This window comes from Cimex lectularius, unplaced genomic scaffold (assembly GCF_000648675.2).
Source record: "Cimex lectularius strain Harlan isolate CLEC.00 unplaced genomic scaffold, Clec_2.1 scaffold51, whole genome shotgun sequence".
Classification (NCBI taxonomy): domain Eukaryota; kingdom Metazoa; phylum Arthropoda; class Insecta; order Hemiptera; family Cimicidae; genus Cimex; species Cimex lectularius.
This window is the reverse complement of record NW_019392674.1, coordinates 1,405,381-1,425,397: the sequence shown is the minus strand read 5'-3', so window position 1 is coordinate 1,425,397 and position 20,017 is coordinate 1,405,381. Positions and strand designations below refer to the sequence as shown.

The 20,017-nt window shown below is 33.1% G+C and overlaps 2 protein-coding genes across 2 annotated transcripts in view; both read left to right on the top strand.

Annotated features, from left to right (window-relative positions):
* The first annotated feature begins 141 nt into the window (after positions 1 to 141).
* Positions 142 to 6,118, top strand: LOC106662174 (integrin beta-PS-like). Its single transcript, XM_014386026.2, has 16 exons — positions 142 to 338; positions 433 to 616; positions 672 to 900; positions 2,040 to 2,124; positions 2,210 to 2,383; positions 2,655 to 2,753; positions 2,825 to 2,989; positions 3,053 to 3,199; positions 3,271 to 3,414; positions 3,475 to 3,711; positions 3,775 to 3,865; positions 3,927 to 4,105; positions 4,164 to 4,311; positions 4,456 to 4,602; positions 4,657 to 4,802; positions 4,867 to 6,118. Exons 1-16 carry the CDS (start codon positions 213 to 215, stop codon positions 4,930 to 4,932), a joined length of 2,367 nt encoding a protein of 788 aa, XP_014241512.1. The 5' UTR covers positions 142 to 212; the 3' UTR covers positions 4,933 to 6,118.
* Positions 6,119 to 17,123: 11,005 nt separating this feature from the next.
* Positions 17,124 to 20,017, top strand: part of LOC106662397 (serine/threonine-protein kinase 32B) — a 231,577-nt gene continuing 228,683 nt past the window's right edge. The window contains exon 1 of the mRNA XM_014386465.2: positions 17,124 to 17,259. The gene's annotated coding sequence lies outside the window, so the exon portion shown is untranslated. The remainder of the gene's footprint in view (positions 17,260 to 20,017) is intronic.

The window sequence follows — 20,017 nt, the reverse complement described above, 5'->3', positions numbered from 1 at the left end:
TCTTTGCAGTATGGATCAAAATTGATGTAATTTTACTGTTGATTCAATAAAATTGTACATTTCTCTTCTCTCAGTGTGTTTTTAAAAAATTAATTTCAAGTCAATCGATTGGATGAACGATAAGACAAAGATAAGAAACATAAGTGGGCAAATCAAACGAAAAAGATTTAGTACAGTATATTTGTACCAGTTTCACAAGCCAGAAAACTAAAATGAAATTAGAATTACTATGCGTGTGTTTAATTTGTGTCACAAGCAGTTATAGCGATGAGTGTATGAAGTTTGAGACATGCCATGAGTGTATTCAAAGGCCAGAATGTTCTTGGTGTTTAGAACGGGTGCTTTATTTTATTATTATCATTATTTTCCATCCTTTTTCCAACAGTGAATTAAGATTTTAATAACGTTTTTTTAATTTTTTTATTTATTTAGAATAGCACACAAAGGTGTTTTACTTCAAAACTTAGCGAAACGCGAGTGGACTCTTTTGTATGCAACAAAAATTCAATTTACAATCCTCAAAATGAGATGACTATTTTGCAGTCAATTGACTTTAAGGAAAACCTCCATTTCAACCGCTTATCACCAAATAATGTCAAATTAAGTCTGCGAAAAGGTAACATTATTAAAGGAAATTTTGCATTAGTACATTGTTCTTATTCTTCCCTTAGGTAAACCTTACAATATCAATATCAAATTTAAACATGAACCGCATTTTCCACTCGACCTCTACTACCTCATGGATATGTCCAATTCTATGAAGGATGACAAAGACAAGCTATCTGCCATTGGAAACATGCTTGTTGAAAGTATAAAAAAGGTTACTTCTGATTTTAAACTAGGATTTGGAACTTTTGTGGACAAAGTAGTTATGCCCTATGTGTCAATAGTGCCAGAAAAGTAAGTTTTCATACAATTTCTTAAATTTACTAATGACACCCTCTTATCAAATTTTTTTAAAATCTGCGAAATACAATGTGTAATTTGAGGATATAGACATATTTGTATATATACATGGTCATACTGAGGGAAGCAAATAATAAATATTATTCTAAAAAAATAAATAAATAAAACAGAAAAATTTTGCGTACAAAATTTACATCATATTTCACATTAAATACTAATTTAGCACAAGGAATATATAATAAACTTTCTATTGATTCTGATAAAAACAAGAATATCTGTGGGCTTAACCCCGGTAAAAATGAAATAAAACACCCCATTAAAAAAAAAAAAAAAAAGTGGCAGCATCAATTGGGAGAGAAGCTGTCATGTCTATTGATAGATAGCAAGCTCAGAAGATGTGACTTTTAGAAGAAAGGCCATTGTCACCAGATAAGGATAGGACTTACTTTTAGGCCAAAGTATGTGGCAGGCATGCAGAGAAAGGTTGCACAACGTGTTCCACCTAATTCACTGGTGCAATTCCTTGGCTAGGAATGCTACCCAAATTGAGATTGTGCTTAGTAGTATCTGGGTACCCTGTTCCGATTCTTGAAATTCTTTTTCTTGGTTTTATTGATGGTGTATGATTGAAAGTGAATGTATTTATTAACATGAAGTATGAGAGGCACAATGGTGGAATACTGAGTACCCCATCTACCTAAACTGCGTGAATGGTAGGTAAATAATAAAGAATGTATTTAAGGGTGGGTGAGGTATGAATCGGTTGGATTCAGGAACTGATTGTGTTGGGGTCTAAAACAACCTCTTGTTGATAGCCCTGGAGCCCAACCTCAGTGGCTGGACGGATAAGGCCTAGGTTTGACCCTGGACTGCCAAGAACTGGGGTGGGCGATTCTTGAGGCCTCCTGGTAATTCATTGTAAATTAGAAAAGCTGGTATTCCTGGTGCAGTACAAGAGTGATAGGATCTACTCAGTATATTTGTGTAATATGTACATACATATGCAGATTTGAGCTCAACTTTATACACGTATTTATGCACATGCAATATTACTCCAAATAAAATTTATTTTACTTTTAGTTGGTACTTTAAACTATACACAAACAGTAAATTATAAAAAATGTTTATTCTAGGTTATTAGAACCATGTACTGATTGTGTGTCTCCATATGGATTCAGAAATCACATGCCTTTAAGTGACAATGTCTATCAATTTTCTGTGAGTTTTCAAAATGATCATTATTTAAACAATTTAACTTCCTTCGGTAAGAAACTATTAATTCAATATTATTACCTTGTCATAGAGGGAAGTTAATACTGCTAAAATATCAGGGAACCTGGATGACCCTGAAGGTGGTTTAGATGCAATATTGCAAGCTTTAATTTGTAAACAGCAAATCGGATGGAGTGAAAACAAAAGCAGAAAATTACTAGTCTTTGCTACAGATTCCCTTGTTCATTTTGCTGGAGATGGCAAGGTAAAAGTAAAATGCAGGATAACAAAGCCACGTTGGGGGCGTCAGTGGCCGCAACGGTTTAGGCGTTGACACGGCACTCATCACTGTAAGGTAAAGGTCCCTGGTTCGAATCCAGTGGCCCTGCATTCGAACCTGACATACTTACAAATGGGCTTTTTTTTTCAAAAACACTGGCACCCCGAGGGTTGATATAACCTCTGCTGCTGCGAACCCTTGTAAAAAATAAAAAAATAAAAATATACAAAGCCATGTTCTAATTTTTGTTTTTAAGCTTGGTGGTATTGTCAAACCAAACGATGGCCAATGTCATTTGGACGAAAATGGTTACTACACATACTCGACACTTCTAGATTATCCATCACTACCACAGGTGCATACATAATTATAAAATTACATAAGTTTTACAAAGCCGGTCAATAATGCAAATAAATCTCGTTAAAGATTAATACAGTTATAAAAAACAGTTCAGTAAATATCATATTTGCTGCTACATCAGACAGATTGGACCTGTTTAATGAGCTTAGCAAGCACATCGAAGGATCATCGGTCGCTGAGTTGTCCAGCGATTCATCAAATATTATTGAACTTATAAAAGAGCAATATTACGTGAGACTTGCTTTTTACAAACACTATAATTTCAATCAGTCTATGAGTTATGATATTGTTTAGAAAATCAGAACTTCAGTTGTCATGACAGAAACATCATCGAAATATGTAAATGTGGTTTTCTATTCAAAATGTGACAAATTTGATGAGCCACTGGAAAAGACAAATGAATGTAAAAACCTTGAAGGATCAGCGGTAATTGAATTCGAGGTATGTCGCAACTAGCAATAACCATAAAATTCCAAACAATTGTAAGATTCTACGGATTTAAATTATTGCAGGCAGAAGTGACGGTCGTGGCATGTCCAAAGAGAAAAGGGAAATGGAAGGAAACTTTCAATATTTACCCTGTCGGCTTACAAGAAGTATTGACCGTTAATCTAGAGATGGAGTGTGATTGTCCATGCGAAAATCCAGGAAATGAGGTAACTTACCTAGGGAGAATGTAAACGTAAAAAGTTGAAATTGACTCAAGTAAATTTTAGGGCTATATAGGTGAAACAGATGAATGTTCTCTCAACGGCTTAATGAAATGTGGAAAGTGCGAATGCCATGAAAATTACTTTGGTAACAAATGTGAATGTCATACTTCATCAATGGCAGAACATGAAATACATTTAGCATCAAGATGTAAAGAAGATAACTCAAGCCATATAACATGCAGTGGTCGTGGAAATTGCATATGTGGTGAATGTGATTGCGATGAAATGCACGATGATAGAGTAACAATTTTATTATTTACAATCAATAGTAAAAATATTGAACACGCTAAATATTGCTTTTAGGTTATTTATGGTCAGTTTTGTGAGTATGACAACTTTTCATGCCCAAAGAAAGATTCAGTTGTATGTGCAGGAAAGGGATTGTGCAAAAATGGTTTGCAAATTATTTTTTAATTTTTAAACTTTTTTTTTCATTACTAGATATTTATTTTCAGATAAATGCTATTGCACAGAAGGTTGGACTGGTGATGACTGCTCTTGCCCTACATCAGTTGACATTTGTAGGAAAGACCCTGAACAAGATATTTGTTCGGGTCATGGAAAATGCATTTGTGGCAATTGTGTCTGTAATGATAAAACAGGATATACAGGAAAATACTGCGAAGATTTTTCTGTAAGTATTCCCTTGATTCACCGATTTTCAACCGTGTAATAACGGTGTATTTTCTTAGCTGCAGCAACAGTGCTCGGACATACAGAATTGCGTTAATTGTGAAGTATATAACCAAGGATCTGAAGATACATGCAGAAACAGTTGTTCAATTGAGTATAACAACAAAAATCATGACATAAACATTGAAATCGTTTCTGAAATAGAAGGTAAAGACAACAAACAAAAAACATGAAACAAATTTTTTTTATTATGGGAGTTTTTAATTGATTTATTTGGAAAGTAACTTTACACCTGTTAATAATAATAGTTCCATACAATAAAATTGATGGTTTTTTAAATATATTTTTTAGTTAACGACACTCTTGATGAACATTTGTGTGCCTACACAGAGGGATCCTGCGATATATTTTTTTCTTATTACTATGATTTAGGTGAAGACAGGTTTGTTATAAAAGCAATTAGAGAAAGGAATTGTCTCTTCTGGAACGTAGCTAAAGGTTAGATAAAAATAATTGTAAATTAACGTTGATTTAATTGTTGATATTTTGTAGCCAACATGCTTTACCCGTGTATTTCAATATTGATTGTGGGATGTTTAACTCTCCTTGCTTGGAAATGGGTCGCAAATAAAAAAGATAAAGAAGAATGGGAAAGATTTTACAAAGAATCTATGATTAGCATGAGCTGCTCTGAGGAAGTAATAATAATTAAATTGTATAAAACTACATTAGCAGTCTATATCTAAATACTATTATTTTCAGAATAAAAATCCGTTGTATCAAAATCCTTCGAGACATTATGAAAACCCTATGTATAAGATGAAATAACACAACCGAGAAACAGGGTTGCATTTATTCTGTATGATAAAAAATTATGGATTTTTCGATAAGGACATTCCAGCAATGCAAGAGTATGGATTATTTATGTTGTGAGATTTTCCTTGAAGTCTTTGTGGTGTAGAATAATTTTTTTGAATTGAGTGGAATTGAATATTTTTTTAAATATTCCAGTTAAATTTAGCTTTGCTCCAAACTGCAAATTTTTCTGCACTTTAACACTTAAATTGTGAGGTCTGCAAGGTGATGAACTTGTAGTTTTGTCTTTTCCAAAAATTTTGATTTGTCAGAAGCATTTTGGCTTGTCTCCATATTTTTTAACTACAATTATTTGCTAAAAATTGAAGCAAGAAGCTAAAACATCAAGGATAGGCAGTGCAAAATGATCAAATGATCAGAAATGACTTAACTACACTATCATCCTTGTCCAGTTTTTTTTTAAAGCTTCCAGGTTATTTTCTAAAGTACACTTGTCTATACCATCTGATCAGGTATGAATATACAGTCATTATTTAATATGCCAGATCAGCTGTACTGTTTGTTCTACATTTGAAGTTATTTGACTAATACCACTGGACTTGGTGGACTGCAGTAGCCGAGTGGTTAGCATGGTAGACCCTCAGCTTGTAGAACCCAGTCGTTCACTTTACACCTGGCCATTTTTTTACACTCCCATCCCCCCAAAAAATTATGAATACCTATAATCTCACGATTTCTGTGTGGTCCAATAAGTTTGAACTTGTGTTACTCTGCTGTAATGTTTTTTGTGGTTTGCTCGTTTCAGGTCAAGTTGGTCTGCCTATTCACACTGTTTTAGTCATCAGATGTGTTTTGACTTCTTGTTATCTTCAATGGTGGGCAAATTTTTATTAAGTGAGGCCCCAGCAATAATTCATTTAATACAATTTTGACTGCATACACTTTTGTACTGTAACCAGTGGCCAGTTCTGAAACTCACTGTTGATGTTGACAAGAAGCCAAAATTGACAGACCAAAATGATCAGAAGCAACCAAACCATCATCTCCACAGACCAAGAGGAAATTTCACAACACTCAACAATTCTTAAAATACCATTTAGTTTTAGTTCTATATAAATGTACAGAATATATTTCTAATTTAAATGTAATTATCAATTTTGTTTAATGATTATTATTGTAAATAAATAAATAAAACAAGCTTTTGAATAATGCTAGTATTGGTAGCAATATAGGGTACTTACTTATCCCTATGGCTTATTCAAAGTAAGCTCCAGCCCCATCATGCAAAATATTCCTCTAGGATGTTAATATTGTTTGTAAGCCTCCAGGTGATTCAGCAAGCATGAGTGAGTCATCAGCATACAGCATAATCTAGGTTAATAATTTAATACATTACTGACTTTTACACCTTTGGTGAGAAGGATAGTGAAATATTACCATACCAGCTGTTAGTTTTGCTGTTAACAATCTTACTTTAATGCTTAAAATTTTTAAAAATTATATACTTTATATAAATTTCAAATTCTGGTTGTAGATGTTGATTGTAAATGTTCTGTAATATTCACATGTACCTTGTTATTCATTTTTTTCATCTCAACAGGTCATGTAAATATAACAACTTAATATTAAGTTACTTTGTAGTTATGTTAATTAAAAAATAAAGAAATAAATAGGCCCTATGATGGTGGAATAATACACCGAAGCATTTTTGATTTTCGTTTTGTTTTTTTGGTTCAAGAGTTCCCTTCAAACCATTGTATGTGGATCTAGGCTGAAGTCAGTAGAGTTATTTTATTTCAAATAAATCAAAAAATAAGTTTCTGTCATGAAGGAGAAAATGATATTTATTTTAAGGTTTACCTTTTATTAAATAATCTAAAATAGTTTTTTATGAACTGAATAATATTCTATATTAAAGTTGGTGATTAATGACCGTTAGTCTATGATTATTCGGAAATCGTGAGATGTGTGACGTAGGTTTCAGAAAAATATTTTCTTTAACGTACTAACGTTTCGATCTTTATTGAGATCATCTTCAGGGCTCAATATCTTATCCTATATCTGCCCGATAATCATCAAGTCAACGTTCATTTGTCAATCACTCTAATCTTGTCAACAATGATGAAATAGTTAAAACTTTCGTAAAACCAAGCTTAACTGTTAAAATGTATATAAATTACATTTTTATGTCTATGGTAACTACAAAGGTTTGCTCAGTCTTTATTTTTATTTACAAAGGCTATCAATAAAAAATTGTCCCACTGATGTTATTTTCTTATTAATTCGTTTGTTTGTGTTTGTCAATTTATTCCCACATGATCCCCACTACTTTTCGGCTAGACGGTCACGTTCCACAAATTCCGTCTACACTTTAATTTGAAGATTATTCAAAATGTGTGATGTTTAGTGACTGTTAATTAATGTTTATTTGGAGATCATGAGATGCGGTCTTTTAAGACGTAGGGTTAGAAAAACATTTTCTTTAACGTGCCCACGTTTCGAACTTTATTGAGGTCATCTTCAGGGCCTGGGATTTATAAACATTGTTTAAAGTATACAAATACATGTAGGATGTGAAAAAAGTACAATTTTCATAATTTTATGGAATTTAAACAATGTTTATAAATCTCAGACCCTGAAGATGATCTGAATAAAGATCGAAACGTTGGCGCGATAAAGAAAATGTTTTTCTAAACCTACGTCACACGAGACCGCATCTCACGATCTCCAAATGGTCACCATTCAAAATGTCATTCTCCAGTTGTGAATGTAATGTTGGTTGTGGATGAATGAATGAATAAATGTGTCTATTTACAGAAAAAATATTTCCGAATTTGAGACCATTCCGAAAAGATCCGAATAATTCTATATTAATTTAGATTCTTCAAACTAAAATTACACGTTTAAAAACGTTCGTGTTGTGATGAGTAACATAGATATTTGTTTTTAAATAACTTAACCTTGCCATTAAAAAATTAATAATTACATTTCACAGTATACAAGTAAAATACTAAGTTTTTGACAACTGTGTTGGTTTATCTTCTGGATTTTTACACTTTATTTTCTCCCTCTCTTAAATCAGAACATCGTTAAAGTAGCGCTTTAGCGCTTTGACCGTTTGGAGGGCGACGGAAAGCAAGTAAACAAAATTTGCAAGTCAATTTTCTAGAAGGGCAAAAATTCGTCTTGTAGTCACACTCTAAACACATTGAATATTACATGAACGCCATCAAGAAATAAATCATTCGTAACAATTGTAATAAAGAGTATGCATTCATGAACTTCTTTGATGTTTCAAAGACATAGCTAATAAAAAAATTACTTGCGATTATTTGCTGATTCGATAGTGATCTAAGAGGTAAATTATAAAAAATGTAAAAAGAAAATGAACGGTTTTAATAACTAATGACGAATTGACTTATACCATGTAAAACCAGCGCTGTGAAAGAGAGAAGGATGGCAATTTAATAATAAAACCATTCTTTTACCAAGGAAAGAACACAAGACTGATAAATGGAGCGGTAAGCCTCTTCTGTAATGAGTAAAATATCTACACGTTATCTTTAACCAAAATTTTTTTTAAAATCAGCATTTAAACAAAATCACAGAGGGAAACGAAAATGATCGTCGTAGATGTAAACGCCTTTTTGGTAAAAGCTGGGTAAACTAACAAGGGAGCGGCAACGTTGGTGGGCCACAGATTTGAATCAAACTTTTTTTCGTGGCTCTACACTCCAAAATTTCGGACACGTAACTTCTTGTGAATAGGCCCTGGTTTCGCCATTTTTTTAAGTTGAAATTTTCCGTTTTTGAATATTATTATTGTGTGGTGATTAGTGACCGTTAATCGATAATTATTCAGAGATCGTGAGATGCGGTCTGGTGTGATGTAGGTTTCAGAAAAACATTTTCTTTATCGTGCCAACGTTTCGATCTTTAGTGAGATCATCTTCAGGGCCTGGGATTTACAAACATTGTTCACATTTAACAAATACATGTAGAATGTGGAAAAAAGTGAATTTATACAATGCATATATTTATATATTTTTTATATATTCAATCAAATTATTTCTACTCACTCAAAGTGTTTGTCTTCTGTGTAATTGTGCCATTCTTGGGTCGTGTTGAGAGTGCCAGTGAGATATTGCTGTTTTATGTTGGATTTTGAAGGGGTGAGGAAGGAAGTCGGTATAGAAAAGACATTTTTGTATAAGCCGTCGGCTTCTTTGAGGTTCCCAGGCCCTGAAGATGATCTCAATAAAGATCGAAACGTTGGCATGATAAAGAAAATGTTTTTCTGAAACCTACATCACACCAGACCGCATCTCACGATCTCTGAATAATATTATTATTGTACATTTATTTATTTTTTATTTTACTTTACACTGTTCTGGCCAAAATGTATGCTCAACTGCACGAATTCTCACATCGGTACAAGAACACGGAAAATCAATGACTTCTTATCTTTTAACATACCCGACCTCGCTTCTTTCCGGTTCATTATGTTTTTGGAGTCTTAACATTTAAAGTTAAAAGAGAAGAATAAATCGAAGCTGGTTCTGTCTGTTTTTCCTTAAAAAGACTCGTCCAGGCAATTTAGTAAAGATATCGAATTATCTCTGGTACAATTTGCGATCAGCTTTCAACATTGTACTTTCTATATTAAAAATCGTTCATAGGCCAATTAGAAAGAAAACACCCAGTTCTTTCGTCGAACTTTCTTGAACATAAATATTTAAAATAATCTCTAGTAAGATCAGAAGGAAATAGCCTCGTGATATTAAAACCTATTTTATAATTAAAACAATTTCGCCGCTCGTAAAACGTTCTTAGAGTTGTAGTTCTCATCAAATTTTTTAAACGAGAAATTTACAGAAATTTAAGGACGAAAACCGCTCTCAGAGAAAATAATACTCGGGATATTATGAAACATGTTTATGCTGGCAATTAAAAAAGAGTATTGTTATTTTATTTATTTTTATTATTATTAATCAGTTAGGTTTTGCCCTGCCAGTTTAGCCGTAACATATTTTACGGGTGCAGGCGTCTGAATAAGATCAGAATTCCCAGTCATCACGTCCCATATGATACCATAGAAGGATCTAAAAAAGAGTAGGAGTATGTTTTAGTTCTATAACCATCCCAGTAAAAGAGAGAGAGAGAGAGAGAGAGAGAGAGAGAGAGAGAGAGAGAAAGAGTCTGTGGCCTTTTTTGGTTTTAATATCAAGGAATTCCACAATTTGTAGGGATAGATTAAAAATGATTTTGGTTAAGTGGAAGTCCCATATGGAGGCATATATCAATCTGGTTTGAGCTCAATTCAAGCTGACCTCTACTCATAAATTGATTATGTAAGTATTGAGATGTTCTGGCTTCGAACGAACCATAGAGAAATGAAGTCAGGAAATAAAATCTCCTATACTCAATTTTTAAGCCACTTCAAACTGTGATGTTCATACATATCTTTCCAAAAATGAATCGAAACGAGAGAGAGAAGAGAGTGAGAGAGAGTGAGTGNAGAGAGTGAGAGAGTTTGTAGTCTTATTTTTGTTATATATAAATCACATTATGTTTATATGAAACTCCTTTAGTTCGATCGTTGTTTATACTGATTTATCCGAAGATGTAAATATATCATGAACTCCACCTTATTTTCTTCGCTTTTTATTATCTATATATTCCTGGTTTCTACTAAGCTAAAGGTACCCTCTTTTCAAGGCACCTAAAAACTTGGAATTTATTTAACATTTATTTATTTAGCATTTATTAAATAGTTCTTGTAGTTTTATGATTAATTTGTAAAAAGTGATTATTCAGAAATCGTGAGATGCGGTCTGGTGTGATGTAGGTTTCAGAAAAACATTTTCTTTATCGTGCCAACGTTTCGGTCTTTATTGAGACCATCTTCAGGGCCCAGGATTTACAAACATTGTTTATATTTAACAGAAACATGTAGGATGTGGAAAAAAGTGAATGTATGCAATGCAAAAAAAAATTTATATTCAATCAAAGTATTTCTATTCACTCAAAATGATAATTTTTTTTGCATTGTATAAATTCACTTTTTTCCACATCCTACATGCATTTGTTAAATTTAAACAATGTTTGTAAATCCCAGGCCCTGAAGATGATCTCAATAAAGATCGAAACGTTGGCACGATAAAGAAAATGTTTTTCTGTTACCTACATCACACCAGACCGTATCTCACAATTTCTGAATAATCATCGATTAACGGTCACTAATCACCACACATTTGTAAAAAGTATTGTAAAGTTGTTTTGACGCCTTGTCCTCCAAACCTAACGCGTATTTAGAGGTCAAGCCTTCTTTTATGACAGGAATTACTACAAGATTAAGTTTTATTCGCATATGTATTGCATTTGTAATAATAATGCTCATTTAGACGCTTACAAGCCATTAACAGAAGTAGTAACTGTAACGGCGTAGCCATTATACTAAACCGTCATGCCTACAAACTACTGTTCTAGCAAAACCTACTCTGGGCTTGGAGCAGGACACCACATGAACAGATAAAAAAACCACTAAATTTAATTTATATTTATTAAGCAAATACCAATTAATCAGGTTTTTGACAAAAAAGTTGTGATCTAAATAGAATCCTCCCTGAATCTCAGTTGTCATTTCTTTTGCTGTTCTTGGGTTTCAATCGAGAAAGATAGATAAATAGATAAAAGAAGGGTAATTTTTGAACTAACATTTTGGACGATGAAGCATCCAATTAAATAAGTGATTCTGGTTGTCATAGTTGTTTTTATAGAAATTAAACACCTACACACTGCACGTATGCACAACAACCAAGATAAATATAGAAGTACAACGATTGATAGATATATAGATAAATGTAGACAGAGAGAAAGAGACAAAGATAGATAGATAGATAGATAGAGAGAGAGAGAGAGAGAGAGAGAGAGAGAGAGAGAGAGAGAGAGAGAGAGAGAGAGTGGAATGGAGAGAGAGAGAGAGAGAGAAAGAAAGATTTTCAAAAGAAATATTGGTCCAGTTTATCACTCACTTAAAATTATTTATATTTCAATAACCACAAAACACTTTTAACAATTCTTTTATATGAGTGAAACATCGTATAATTCATAGTAATTGAAATCATGTATTTATAAGGTTACAGAAATTTTCAATACAAGAACTACACATTTGTGACGCCTAGTTTTTATTTTAAAACCTTAAATTTTTTCTACCTACCCCTTATTTCTTTATCCTGAAATCCTTTTTAACTATCTACTCCTTCAAAGGTGTGGCAACAAATACTTATATGCGGGAAGCCGGTGTTCCACAAGGAAGCATTCTGAGTCCTATACTTTATACCATTTTCACTCTGGTTTCATGGACATCTCAACACCATGAGAGGATGTCACAGCGATTCTGCTTCTAACCTGAATTCTATCCAAGCAATCTCCAACGTCCAAAAACATCTCGAATTTATCAAATGCTGGTTCAAAAATTGGCGGGCAAAACTGAATGTACTCAATATACAGTTACATCGAAAAACATTTTTGCCCTTCAATGTAGCAATTAGCAGTTTATCGATTTCCACTCAAGCCAGATACTGAGACCCTATTCAGATAGGTAGTCAGCAGCCTGACGTGAAATACCTTCACAAGACTTAAGAAGCAACATCTTAATAGAAGAACTATCTGTCAAAATGAATCTGTTTTCACTGTCAAAACTCAAATAACCCTATACAAGACATTACCGCGACAACTTTAGGCATACGTAATGAAACTGTGGGGTTTTGCCAAGCCAATCAAGCGCAACCAATCCTTCCAATCAAAAGTTCCCAAACTAATTGTCAAAGCTCGTTACTACGTCACAAAGTTCACAATCCACACCAATGATGTTGGTCAAAGGAATTATCAATAATTGGAAGAAATAAACAAAAAATATCATAATAGCAAAGGTCTTTGTTGCCTAGTTTTTATTTATGTAAGAATATCCAATGCAAATAGATGAACAATCAACCCTTTGGTTCAGCACTTTCTAAGCCATGTTTCTCTTTTAAACAATGCTTGATACATTTCTGCTAATGATTTTCTTCTTTCATATGTCTATTCATACCCCTTAATAATCAGAAGTTGTTATTAATGATCTTAAAGATCTTAAATTGTGTACGATTTGGTTGATTGTTGCGTCTCCTCAGGCAAACCAGAGTTCCTTGAGAAAAGATAATTTACCAATTTTTTATTTTATTCTTCTTCAAGACGGCTTACACTTTCCAAACCGGTACTAGATTCAATTGTTTGGGACTGAGAACGTGAGCAGTTTACTTCAATTCCTATTTGGGGAAAGTCTCGACGGATAAATTTGACCCCTTCTTTTTTCGAGAGTTGCGCGATATAAGAAATTCGATACTTGATGAAATAAGGATGATTCGTCTCAAGAACATTTCACACATTTATCTTACATAATTCCAAGACAATTATAATTTTTTTTTTAAAATACGGTTTAACAAGTTGACCTCTTTTCCCTAACCTGGCGTTGATGTTTTTCTTCTTGATGCACTGAAGACGTTGGTAAATGTTGCATATCTAGAGTCTAATATTATATCCTTTATCTCTGCAGTTGCTTTAACAAGGTCTGTTCTTTCCAAAGGTTTATTCTTAATAATTTTAACTATTTTCCTTGTTAATTGTCGAGATGTGTAAAATATTATATATCATTTTTCCTTGAATTAATGGTAAAGCTTACTTTTCTGTTCTATCACATTTATATTTATTAAAAATATAAACCCCTATTAAAATTAGAATTGTTAAGTTTATACCTTAGTACTTGAGGTTTAGTGGAGTGAGCTGCTCAATATTACACTATTAGCCAGTACTTCTCTAATAAATCCATTCAACCTAACTAGAAGTTTAACAAATGCTATTTATTTTATATAATAACTGTACAGACAACTAATATAATTAAACTATTTGGTATTTTCTTCTTGTAAACCCTTCTTGTAAAATCAACGGCACTCTCAACACGACACACAATAATAATACATCTACATGGAAAACAAACACTTTGAGCCCTGAAGATGATCTCAGTAAAGATCGAAACGTTGGCACGATAAAGAAAATATTTTTCCAAACCTAGGTCACACCAGATCCCATCTCACGACCTCCAAATAATTACACTTTTTGTTCTAAACAAAATCATGGGTAGGTGATAGGAATATAATGATTGACCGATAAATAGATATACTGATAGAGATAAAGAATAACATAGTGATAGAGATAAATAGAAAAATAGATAGATAGATATAGAGGTAAAGATAGATAGAGGTAGATAGAGTAGATAGATAAACAGATAGATCGATAGAGAGAGAGAGAGAGGAGAGAGAGAGAGAAAGAGAGAGAGAGAGAGAGAGAGAGAGAGAGCGAGAGCGAGAGAGTGAGAGAGAGAGAGATCTGAAAAGAAACAAGAGAGTAAATGAGAATAAAATCAATTGGGAAAAAATGAAATTTTAATAAAGGGTGAGAGGTAATAAATAAATATAAACAGGCAAGTGAAAACGTTCACATAGAAAAAAGATAGAAAGGTAGAAAAAAGTCAGAATTAAGAACAGTAGAAGAAAATAAAGATATAAGATGTGAAAAATTGATATAAAAAAGATGAAAGGGAATAAATAATGATAAGATAAAGTGAAATGTTAAAATAATAAAGAAAAAAGACGAGTAGGAAAAATACATAAGTGAAGACAAAAATAGCGAGAATGGCGAAGGGTAGATAAAAGAAAAAAAGTTGTAAAATAATGATATTATAATAGAGCGTGAGCTGGAGTAAGTAAACTTAAATAAATTCAAAGTGTATTAAAAAAGAAAAGAAGTAGTTGGATAGTGTGTAGTTACAACGGTGTGATACAGGTATTCAGAAATAAGAACGGAACAGAACCTCTCTGAAGAAATTGATTTTTGTCTTCGAAATGTCATGATCATCGATTTCGCGCTCCCTCGCTCACTCTCTCTCTCTCTCTGTCTGTCTCAGTCTCCCTCTTTCTCTCACTCTATCTCTATCTATCTACCAATCAAGCTATCTCTATCTCTCTGTCTGTCTATTATAAAAATCCATTATTTAAATGTCGACTATTTAACTATTATCGCTATTTTGTAAAATTGTTGAGTCTGACGCCCTAACCCCGCTCATCGAAATCATGTAGATATTTGTATGTAGAAATACCAAAGGTAAGTTTCAATGAAGGTAATTTTTTTAAAATAAAAAATCGTAATAGTTTTCTAAAAATATAATGGATGTTTACCCGATATTTTTGCCTTATACCTTTTAATATTTTGTAGGTTTCTCTGCGTTTCTAGGCAAGGCTTGAATCTTTAGTAAGTGTGCCGTTTCAGCTATATTTAATGATAAACTAATTACAAGCGAAATTTTAAAGATATCCATATATTGGTGTGTAAGTTGAAAGTTTCGTCTGTATTCGGACTTCCTAGGATCCTTCCTTTTTCATAGCTGTCGTCCTCATTACATGTTTTTCATTGTTTTCCTAGCTGTCGTTTCAGTACATCATCCTATCCCTCCAATTCAAATCCTGTCACCACTGTTAAAAACCCGATCGTCCCCCAGTGACCTTATTCTCCCCCAACACAAAACCCTCTCTTTCCAAAGATCCTTCCTGACCCATGCCCCCAAACTCTAGAACTCCCACCCTCATTCTATTCTTCAAGCCAGCTCTCTTAATTCCTTCAAATCCCTCCTATATAATCACGTCCTCTCTCTTCAAACTGAATCGTTTTCTTACATTTTTACTAAAATTGAAATATTTTAATTTTAATTTTTATATTTAGTCTGATTGTCGGGTTATTTGTTTTGTAAACATTGATTTTCATTTCATTTTCCCGTCAAGAAGTTATTTATTTTTATGCTGTTTTGACTCTGTTCTATTTTGCACTTTATGATTAGCGAAACATCCGTTCACTTAAACCATTGTATTATTATAAAGAGACACTGTCCCAGAATAAAGATATATTTCTTCTTCTTTTTAAGTTGAAAGTAGAAAGTTCAGAGGCGTCTGTAACCAATTCTCTCCTCCATTCCTTACCTCCCATCCTTCCGTTACATTGACAATCACCCTATTTCCTTCCCATAGTCAAGAACCTTGGGATTATCCTCGTACTGTACGCCCCATATTTCTCAGATTTCCCGACGCTACAGACGCAGCAGAGAACCACCTCATCAACTCTGACCTGCCAGCCACCTTATCCCGTTTAGTACGTAAACTCCTAGTTACCTACTTCATTCCCCCCATTTTGTTTAAGGCCCATTTGTAAGTATGTCGGGTACGAATGCAGGGCCGCTGGATTCGAACCCTGGACCTTTACCTTACAGTGATGAACGCCGTGTCAACGCCTGAACCGTTGCGGCTACCGACGTCCCTCCCCCCACTTTAATAAGGGTCGTGATGCTTGAAGGTAAACTTAAACATAAAATAAATTATTTTGTACGTTTTGTCTTAGGGTCCCCAATGAAGTCCCACGTAACTGATCTGCACGATAACTTGAAGTGGTTATAACCCTACCGCAGGCGATACTTCCTGGGCTTCTTCCCTTATTAAATGATATATATCTTCCCAATTTCCGGCCTACATATAAGATCTCCTTATCTTTAATTTAATTTAATCATCGTAGCCTTCTTATCTGTATCCCCTATATATAGAACTACTGAGTTCAATCGTTCCTTCATCATCCATGCTTCCAACCTATGGAATTCCATTTACTCATTCTTTTCACCAATACCTTTCCATCTTTAAGTCTCGTCTCTTTGATTATCTTTTGTCTTAAACTTCCCAGGAACATTTTTATTTGCTCCTTAAATTTCCATAGTAGAAAATTTTCACATTAAGTGTATATACTTTTGTAAATGTGTACTTGTTCTTGTTAAGGTCGAATCTTTGTATATATAATTAATTATTTACGAAGGCTTTATATTCCAGCATGATGGATATTTTTTCATTTCATTTAAGTTGTTTTCCTGCATGATTATTGAATTATTGAGAAAGTTCAATTTGACGTTGTTATTTAGCATGGTTGCTGATATTTTTTTTAATCTCTCACTCCTCTCGTCCCGAATGAGGTCCTGTTTGCCCTCGGGCATGAGCAAATGCCGTATTCGGTTTTTCACCGTGGGATATTTCCACCCACTGGGTTGGCCAACTTGCCGCCGTCAAGTCTCCAGCTCAGTCACGCTTTTCAACTCGAAGAGGCGGCCGGTCTCGCAGATATGGAAACGAAAGACGAGTCGCGATAGTTCGTAACTATTTGCCGACTTGAGAAAAAGCGGAAAATATCCCGACAATCCGGCTCTACTTGATTGTGAGTATTGACTTTCCACGATGTCATCGATGCCAAAATTACGAGACTATTATTTGTACTTTTTCCCAATGTTTATAGCATATGTTCTGCTCGTTGTAAGCTCGCTAAACTATTTCATATGCATACATAATAAATACAACAATGTAAATGTATAAATTAATTATAGATTAACCATGGTGCATTTTTAAACCTAAGAATAAATCATCAACAAAATATCTAATGGTTTTTACACGACATGATATTTTAATTACCTCGCAGATACTATTTTTATAGTAAAAATAAAATAGATAAAATTTTTATGTTTAAAAGACAAAATGATTTTAAAATGTGTATTTTTATCGTAAAAAACATTAGAATTTGAGAAAATTTTTAGCAAATTTACGTCCAAGAGCAAAAATTACGATTGTAAGGAAAATATGTCTTTAACATTCTGGAAAGCGTGGTTCACCCAAAAATAAAAAATAAAAAAAAAATAAAAAAATCGGTTCATCATAATAAAAGCCATAGGTGTTTTGAACGTCACTACATTACATAAATTATCGCTTTTTAGGAGAGTTAACTTTCAAATATCGCTGTTTTGTCTTCTATCCATATTCAGTAGTAGTGTTGTGTGTTTTTTGTTTAATCTGGTCCCGTTTATTTGTATGTCGTGAATGGCGATGCTTCTACAGCTACCCACGTTGTTTTTGAATTGCAGTTTCTAGAAAATTATCAAGTGTTTTATTAACGATGGCGCTTTTTGTAATTTCAACTTTTTCCGCTGGTTTTTACAACATACTTTGTCTGTGGGGAAGGTTTGCGTCGGCTGGGGTGATGTCAGACGATGTTTTTTAATTTAATTTAATTTTATATTTTAATTTAAAATGTAACTTTTTATTTTAATTTTTTAAATGTCGAAATTGTAATTCTAATGCAATTTATTGTTTGTAATCAGTTTTAGTGATTGTTATGTCTAGGACGTTAATGTTGTTGTTTTTTAGATTTGCAGTAATTACATTTTTATGTTTGTTCAAGTCTGTCAGTATACAAAAAAAAATCCTCAAGACTTTAAAAAATAAACCTGACTACCAAAATCACACAGACCGAACACAGGATTTGTCGAAAAGCGGAAACATGTCTTACAGACCAAAATAGCAAGGATGAGCATACTAAAATTATCGGAAACAAAGAAACTAGGTTCATCATAATGCAGACACCAAGAAGAAATTTAACTTGATAATTTTCCCCAATGTTTAACGAATCCCAGACGAACAAAACTATCTAAACTTTGTTGAGATATTAAAATTGTTAAATCTTTTACAAAGTTGTCCGATTCGCTTCGGCATAGGTCCAACCAGTTAACAGAGATGATAAAATGATAAACAGTATTTAGATTATAAGATAAACAAACCACTGTTTGAAATAAACGCACAGACTTGCTTAGTTTATCGCTCATCCGGCCCGGATGACCAAAATAATGTGCAAAAAGGCAGAAATAATGCCTGATACAGCGCCATATTTATTTTACCACTCAGACCAGTTTTTGTTAATGTATTTTATCAAAGAAGAACGTTATTTATTTTTAAAAATAAGATAGAAGAAAATAGTTTTTAATTGTACATTACCAACAAAAAAAGGAACATACGTTGAATTATTACGGGCCTATTTACTGCATTCATATACAATCGCGGGTTTTCAATTTTACTCAAACTGGCACTCTCAACACGACACACAAGGATGGCAGAATTACACAGAAGACAAACACTTTGAGCCCTGAAGATGATCTCAATAAAAGGTCGAAACGTTGGCACGATAAAGAAAATGTTTTTCTGAAACCTACATCACACCCGACCTCATCTCACGATATCTGAATTACTTTACTCAAACTTATTTCGGTTTTCCGCCATCTTCTATAAGGAACGTAAAAAACCAGCGAGTGTGGAAGGACCTAGTGTCAATGCAACATAATAATAAAAGATAAAATCTGTTTAATAATCTTACGAAAGGCCTGACAAAGTTTAGCCAATTAAATCTTACCTAAAGCTTTAATTTTTTTTAAATTTTTAGCAATAACCAGTCTAAATGACGAGCGCATTATTTTAATCTGGGTAAACACAGTTAAAAGGAAAAGACAAAGAAAAACTGCAAGCAAAGTTCCCCCCTTTTGCTTTGTTTACTTTCTAGAGTTCGTGCTTGCCATCAATTCATGCACATAAACAAGCTTAAGATGGAGAAAATTGTAAAAAACGTCATAAATAAATATCTCGACTTGAGGAATATAAATTCAAAAAATCCAATCGATCTCATAATTTATCATAAAAAATTTAAACTGTATTTTATGTCTAAGCAATATATCATTAAACATTTGGGAATATTTAAACAGCAAAAGATATGTAAATGTTGAATAATTTTAATTTTTCCTTAAAATATAATAACAAGCTTAAAAGTAAACCGCTTTAATCATAATACGATTTAATTTTCGTGTGTGAAGTTTCAAATTAAATTGAAAAAGGGATTATCCAGTTACTAATATTATAATGTTTTTTTAATCATTATCATTTTTTTTAAATAAGTATTATTTCAGTATTATTGGCAGGACAATATATTACATTGTTTTCCCGTTCATTTCTCTGGATTAGAAGATTTTTGATTATTATTTGCACAAACTGTTCGGAATAAACGATTGGATTTTGTCAAAAAATGAAAAAGCTCTCTCACTCTCTCCCTCCCTCTTTTTCACTCTCTTACTCTCGTTCTCTCTCTACAATATTAAAGGTTT